This window comes from Cyprinodon variegatus, unplaced genomic scaffold, assembly GCF_000732505.1.
Source record: "Cyprinodon variegatus isolate N-32 unplaced genomic scaffold, C_variegatus-1.0 Scaffold495, whole genome shotgun sequence".
Lineage (NCBI taxonomy): Eukaryota > Metazoa > Chordata > Actinopteri > Cyprinodontiformes > Cyprinodontidae > Cyprinodon > Cyprinodon variegatus.
Genome location: NW_015150948.1, coordinates 463 through 8,363, shown reverse-complemented (window position 1 = coordinate 8,363; position 7,901 = coordinate 463). Strand labels below are relative to the sequence as shown.

The 7,901-nt window shown below is 38.3% G+C and overlaps 1 protein-coding gene across 2 annotated transcripts; it reads left to right on the top strand.

Moving 5' to 3' along the window:
* Positions 1 to 1,113: 1,113 nt before the first annotated feature.
* Positions 1,114 to 4,665, top strand: LOC107094643 (sphingosine 1-phosphate receptor 1-like). Of its 2 annotated transcripts, none has more exons than XM_015390393.1 (2): positions 1,114 to 1,274; positions 2,305 to 4,665. In XM_015390393.1, exon 2 carries the CDS (start codon positions 2,576 to 2,578, stop codon positions 3,707 to 3,709), a length of 1,134 nt encoding a protein of 377 aa, XP_015245879.1. In that variant the 5' UTR covers positions 1,114 to 1,274; positions 2,305 to 2,575; the 3' UTR covers positions 3,710 to 4,665. The 2 variants fall into 2 exon arrangements, with proteins under 2 accessions (XP_015245879.1, XP_015245880.1); XM_015390394.1 differs by having other exon boundaries at positions 1,159 to 1,274; positions 2,331 to 4,665.
* The last annotated feature ends 3,236 nt before the right edge of the window (positions 4,666 to 7,901 follow it).

Genomic DNA, 7,901 nt, shown 5'->3' with positions numbered 1-7,901 from the left:
GATGGACTCGGAACCAGCGTGACTGAAACAAAGGAGGACAAGGAAGGTAAGTTCACATCAAAAATATCAAGATGAGAGGAGCTAGCGGGTAAGTTACCACAGTGTGGAAATTAACCAACTGGCGTCCGTCCTAGGAAATCCACTCTTCTAAATACTGCCTCCTGATTGCAGTGAAGAAGCATCAGCTGGGAGCTCATCCTGCCAAACACACCCTAAGGAGAAAGGTAAGTCACAAGCATCCAACATAGAGACCCAACACCATGCCTTTTATTGTTGCCAAGCTTCCCTAAACTATTCTTTAAGTTTTATTTTCTCTCATTCAGTCTGATGCAGCTACACAAAGTGCATGGAAATGCTTTTGACAATCATTTCAAAAGTGATAAATTATGACTGAGTGGACAAAAAATACGTATAAATCAATGCACTGCAACAAACTCTCACCTGTTGATTTGCAGCTTTTGTGATTGAATCAGAGCTGTGATGCTCTTTTTCAAAGGGTAGATTTTTTCCTGATAGAATAATGTTTATACAGCAGAGCTGAAAAATAAATAGAGCTATTTTGTTCTAAAAGTGGCAAACTATCTGAAGTCTGCGTGACTTTGCACAAAAAGCGCCTAGTTGCTTTATTCTAATCTAAAAGTTCAAGTAGGATTTGCTACCCAACCAAAGTTGCAAATAATATTAAAATATAACAATCGTTCAAAATTATGTCTACAAAAAATGTGCTTCTGTAAAACTGTAATTCTAATGGCTTAAAGTTAATGTGTTTCAAAATTCCTTTTTACAGTGTAGGTTGCTTTAAGATAATCCTGTTTTTAATCTCCCTTTCTAAATAAAGGGAGGATTTTCTATTTAATGCAGCAAAAGTAATGAGTAACATTTATTATTCCACCTGAGAAACAAGTTAAAAAACAGTAGCAACACTTGGTTTTAGCAAGCTGTAAACTCCATAAGGATAAACTGATAAAGGTAAAGCTCGGACTTTCTTCCCTAATCCTACCTCGACTTTTAATCTGTCTGAGACCAAGAAGAAAAAAAAGTAAGAAAGCAAACTGCGGGGTCGAACAGAAGGGGGGAGGAAAAACTCGTTTAAGGGCAAAAACATTAAGCCAACCCCCGCATGTTGAGTCCTGCCCGCCCTCACTTCCACTCAGTATTCACTCTCATGGTGCACTCTGATCCACATTCAGAGCGCAGCGTCCTCTCATGCAGCCGTGGGTTCACTCCTGCACACTTTAGGTATCCGTGGATATTTGGCGTGGAAGTTCTTTAAGGTGAGTGAATAATTACTCAGTTTCTGTGACTATTTTAGATACTTGTAGATCTTTTTACGCACAGCAGTATGATTCAGATCTTCATAGTAGAAGTGTGTAAAACCATCCTATTTTTAAGTCATTAAATAGCATCTCTATATAAAATCAATCACATCATGAAGTCATAACTTCTCTAAACATTTTAGGTCGTGTAACTCATCAAATTTTAACAATAAAAGTTAAGTATGTTTTTGAGCAACACTCAAAATACCTTTTAATTCCAAATAGGAAAAAACCGGCATCTTTGGATAGGTGCGTTATTACGCATTACGCATTGGTAATGAGTCGCAAAAGTCGATTATTTCAGCTTCTCTATTTATTCAGACCATTTTTCTGCTTTTGTTGAATATAGATATGCAATTGTAGAAAAATAAATCTCCCACTTAGTCCCTATGTGATTATGATTTGCTTCCTTTTTGCTCCAGTTCAAGCATAACTTGTTGCATCCGGCCTCGTTAGTTAAGTGATTAAAGAGATAACTATGATTTTCTGCCTCATTAGCACTGAAAGTTATCAGAACCAGAACCAAAGATTGGATTGGACCCTGAATGAAATAACATTTGGAGCTAGTTCATTATGTTTATTCAACATATTGGTAAATTGTTAATCATTTAGCGTCCAGATTACATATTATACTGTCAATAAATGTATTTTGTCCAGCTGATCTGGTTTATGGAGGATCATTAACTTCCTACTTTGGCAAAAAACATTATATAGTTTATTTTTAGGGATTTAAAACATCCATTTATAACTTCCCTCACACCCTGAAAACATATTATTTTATTTATGGAGGTAAAATCTTAAGATTGTTTTGCACAAACGATGCCCCCTACTGGCATGGGGGCGACCAAACAATGACAAATGGTCCCTATTTGTAAAAACGGTTTTAAAAGTGTCATATTACCATCTTTTTTTATAGCTCTTATGTTTCTTGTCATTATTAATAATATTTTCTAATTGTTTTATTTCTATTTTTACTTTTAATATGCAGGCTGCCTTCTCATCTGTGTGTCCCAGATATTGAACAAAAAGATTTTGGGAGGAAACTTTTGAAACCACAAGAAAGCCTGGCTGACAACATCAAAGCAACACCTTTTTCCCCTGCTTACGTATCAAGAGACGGAAGAATGTCTGACAGCAGGACTCTGACATCTTGTTTGTGGATCTAATTTTATAATCCGTAGAAAAGGCGGAAAAAGAAACCAGTCTTCCATTCCTGGGGAATCCCAACAATAAGTACAGTTTCTACCAAAGCTGCAGTAATGGACTCCATGTTTAGTGTGTACCTGAACGAACAAATCATTGAGGAGCACTATAAATACACAGGCAAGCTAAATGGGACCAGCGGGGATAAGTACAAGACTGGACTCAAACCAGACGCCATTGCTTTCCTGCTTGTCTGCCTGCTTATTGTTGCAGAGAATGCTGTGGTGCTTATTGCCATCTGGAAGAACAAGAAGTTCCATATCCCCATGTACTATTTACTGGGGAACTTAACTCTCTCAGACCTGCTTGCAGGTTTAACCTACATGATAAACATCATGACATCTGGTGCCAACACGATGAACATGACCCCCTTGCTATACTTCCTGAGGGAGGGCTGTGTGTTCATCACGCTGGCCGCCTCCATCATCAGTCTGCTGGCCATCGCCATAGAGCGCCACGTCACCATGGTGAGGATGAAACCCTACCAGGGCCATAAACAGGGACGGATGTTAGCTCTGATCTTATGCAGCTGGGTGCTGTCAGTGTTCCTGGGTGTTCTGCCAGTCCTGGGCTGGAACTGCATCTGGCAGCTCAATAAGTGCTCCACCGTCCTGCCGCTCTACGCTAAAAGCTACATCCTCTTCTGCATCACCGTCTTCAGTGCCGTCCTCATGTCCATTGTGGTTCTCTATGTACGAATCTTCCGCATCGTCAAGTCCAATACCCAGCGCCTCGCCACAGTTCCCCAACGCAAAGGTCTTTACCGCAAGTCTCAGAAGTACATGGCCCTTCTGAAAACCGTCACCATCGTCCTTGGGGTCTTCATCGCTTGCTGGATGCCCCTTTTCATCCTATTCCTTCTGGACTTCAGCTGTCCAATCAATGAATGCAAGGTGCTCTTTAAGGCCGACTACTTCTTGGGCCTCGCAGTGTTAAACTCCTTCCTTAACCCCATCATCTACACGCTGACCAGCAAGGACATGCGGAAGGCCATTCTCAAACTGCTCTGCCACCGCTGCCTCCTAACTGCAGACGGGAGAATGAAAAAGTTCGGTTTGGCCTTCCTGGACTTCAGCACCACCAAGACGGACGCAACGTCTCACAGACTAGAGGGAATGGAGACGACGGTTTCTTCTGCGAACCTTCCCTCAACTATTAAAGCTATTTATCCAAGGATATCCAAGATATAACACTCTGACTCAGAACTGAAAGGAAAGCACGCAGACTGAAACTGGTCGTGCTGCACTTCGATTTGTGCAAAAGACTCATATTTAAAGAAACATTGGAAGGAAGAGAAAAAAAAAACTGTTGCACTTTGAAATTATTCTAGTTTTAAATTGTCCACGTTTATAAAGCTGGGAGAAACAAATTTCATGTTTGACTCATATTTATACCACTTCTATGTGCCTTCATTGTTGCTGAAAGCTAGTCTTTCATAGCATTACCATTAAAGACTCTTAAGCAAGGCCAGTATTAATCCAAGACAAAACCTAAGTTGTCTAGTAAGTTCTTGCAGAGGCCAATAAATCCAAGCCTTAGTGTTGACATTATGCAGCATCTGTAATGTGCAGCTGATTAAGAGGGGAAAGCCCAAGATTAAGCTTTAGGCTTCTCTCCCACTGCCTTTGTAGCATATAATGACACGTTGTCGTGATCACGGAGCCATCCACACCCAAAAAAATTGGCGGCTGCCCAAAGGTTGTAATCTCTGCCATGTGAGTTTTGGTCAGCGCCGAGGCCGGCGGCATCAGAGACTCTAAAGACGTCAGACAGAGGGGCCGGGCTGGGTGGCCCTTCAGCTTTGGAGGTCCCTCAAACACATGTAGCATCACACACGACCAGTGCTTTAAAGCAATAAAAGCTGACAGCCGAGGCGTGGCGACGCCTTTTTTGCAGGCTGGAACGTGGCAGTTAAAAGTTATAGCTTGATAGACAGACATTTCTGCTAGAGGACGCTCATCTTTATTCTGTGAATTTCTTCTTTTTGTGTGTGTGAAGGCCTATCAGTGAAATTTAATCACATTGTAAAAACAAAAAATGTAAAGATAAAAATCTATTTTCTTGTATTTAGTTTGTAAATATGTCTTACCTTCATTACCTACATAAATTATGCTTTTTTATATCTGCACTGAATAAACATGTGAATGATTTTTATCTTATGTTCTCTTTAATATTTTTTTCAAAAAAAAAAAAAAAAGGTAAATGAATTTCATTTATTTTTTTAAATCCCTTATTTTTAGAAAATTTGATAGAAATAATCCCATTCAACACCTTAGAATTGGGGTCAGAAGCTCATTTTTATAGATTGGCACCATGAAGTCTAAAAAGTGCAGCTAAATTGAAAGGTCTGCTTTCAAAAGATAAATCCTTACCGTCGTTTCTTTTGCAGTTTAGCCACTATTTCAATTTAAAAAGAACACATTCCTCTATGTTACTTATTTGAGGGCCACATAAATACTGCAACAGGTTGGATTCGGTCAACAGGCCATGAATTTGACTCAGAATACTGTCTAAATGAATCAAGATGCATTAAATTAATGTTTGCAATAGATTATATATTTTTTCCTGCAATTCAATAATATATTTTTTAAATAATATAAAACATTAAATATTTTTTGATTCACCTTATTGCTTCTAGGAATAATATAATATTTCAGTCATCTTTGGAAAAAATGGCTGTAAAATAGTCATTTTATTTAGCATCAATTATCACAAATTTGACTTTAAAAACACAAAGTTACAAAAATAAATATATTGACTTTTAGTGTAATAATATAAACTTAATAATTGTTATTATTAAGACTGGGGATCAGTCTAAGGTACCTTGAGGTAAGCCATTACCCCATAAACCTGAAAGGATAAGAAGCTTTCATTGATTATATTTCGATTCAATATACTAGTTTAAAATGCAGCGCAATCAGGCCATATTGAAAGTTTGGGTTCATCACAATTGAAACTGACCGTAACGTGAGCAGAACGATCAAAGAAAAGCTAACGCTGTTTCAAGCGGCGCCCTGAGCTGAAGTGACAAACCACGTGCTAAAGCCACCGAGAGGCAAAGCTACCAGTGAAGTCTCAGAATTGGGCCTGATGCTCAATTTACGGTAAGAAAACCACACAGTGGTATGTGTGACGGTGTGCCTCCCTTTCTGGGCTCCACATCCTGCTTGAGCAGAGTCTCGTCATTCTGCTGAATGCAGAAAGATAAAAAAAAAACAAGAAAAAAAACCCTGATTTTCATGTAAGGCGGAAGCTTTGGTTCTTGTAGTCAGAGTGTGAACTACAAGCCGCAGCACCATGTGTGATAGGGACAGTAAAAACAGACCACTAAAGCAGACCCTCAGTTGGGGGATCACTACCATCAAACCAAATAATCACATTTCATTTTGAACGTTCAGCTACAGAAAAAGAACATGACTCCTTATTTAAATCAAGGCCTAGCAACATTCTCTAAAAACCTTAAGTTAAACTACCTTGTCATGGTGAGGAACAGGAAGCTAACATGGAAAAGTCGTGAGTGAAAAACAAAAGTACGCCCCCATGATTCAGTAGCTTACAGAACTGGCTTCAGTTGTAATGGTGGTTTTCTGTTTGACTTCGTCAGTTTCTCACATTCTTGTATTTCTTTAATTTACATCATTGTGTCTGTAAGTTCCTACTAGAATCAATGTTTCAACCAAACGCAGGTCTGGACTTCGACTGGGCCGTTATATCTCATTGATTCCTTTTTTTTTCAGTCATTCTGCTTCATATTAAATTCCAGAAAACTAAACAATGATTAGAGAGTTTTTCATCCCCATCATGGCTTCTTGTTGCTAAAAAGCCAACAGATCACACCTCCTCCACCGTGCAGTACAGCTGGGTTACCCATATGCTTTTAGAGCTTTCTTTATTCATTTTGCTGCGTCAGAATATGAGTGTCTCATTTTGATCTTGAACAAACCAAATATTTTTACACAATCATTTTAATGAGAAGGGTTTTTACTGCGAAGCTTTCAACGTGAATAATACTTTAGTTTGACTTTAGTTGTGTTCTTAAATCATTTTCAGAACACGACTAAGCATACGCTCTCCTGAGGCCAGTGCTGATATGTCCAAGTTTTCATTATGCTAACACTTAGCTGCATTCTACACAACTCTAAAAGCATCAGCTCTTATAGGAAACAGTTGATGGATGGTAAACATGATTGCTCCATCTCCTCATATCTCTCAGCTTAGGTAGGTTGGATTTCACATCTGTTTTTGCAGACTTCCCTTTTTATCTGTTTTAGAATAAGTAAAAAGATTATGTCATTGCGAATTGATCATTTCTGCACTAACTTTTTACCAGAAATGCATCTGATGTTGAGTATTTTCTTTAAATACGGTAAAATAAAACAACTTAGAAAAGAGGTAGGTTAGCAGACAAATAAAAAGACTTGAAAATAAACAGAATAGTTTAATGGTTGGAAAATAATACAGTAAAATCTGAAATTTTGGGAATTTAGCTGAATGTATAAATGTTATAGTACTGAAGACATTACGATCAATTGTAAAACAAAAGTAAAACAAATAAAAATAAAAAAAACAGTTTGGAAGCAGATCTTATTTAGGAAATCCAAAAGGTAAATATTGTTTCTGAGTTAAGATGCTCTGACTAAACAGCAGATCTCTAATTACATGTTTATTAATAAAACACAGTAATAGAGCAATCCTTGCTCTAAATCTGCCCTAAAGAACCCTCACTGGCTTCAATATTAGCTCTATAGCGACATCTAGTGACCAACTCCTGCTCAGCAGACATTGTTCAGTCCATGCTGCCGTACCAATGCAGACAACAAGCATTAAAGCATAAATGTGAATAGATTTTATCAGTTTAACACGAGGCAAAAACAAACAACTATCGGCTCGTTGTCTACCACTCAGAGCTGACGAAGCTCCACAGCTGATCGCTTGTGTCGCTGCGAGAGCGTGCAGATGTGTCGATGTTGATGGGAGTGGCCAGATCTGGGCCGTAGTGCACTGAAAGAGAAAAGAGTTGGAAGCAGAAGAATAAGCAAACTGAGACTGAGTCGTTGGACGCTAAAAATGTATTTGATTGGCATCCATTAGGAATGTTAGAAACACTTTTAAAACAAATACTGTGGCTGATGGTAATTTCATCTGTTTAGCTGACCCACTCTGAGTACTGATAAAAACTAGAAAGGAAAAACAGGAAATGAAGATTCTTTATTGGATTCAGTCTAGTTGAAGATTTTTCTTTTGAGAAACATAAATATACAAGACTTTACTCTAAAATGTTTTGATTAATTAACCAAGTTTTAATTGACAGAAAAAGTCGTAGAGCTCTAAACTTGTCTGCGCAGATCCAATGCTTTAAAAAGCTGGTTGTGCCTCCATGTA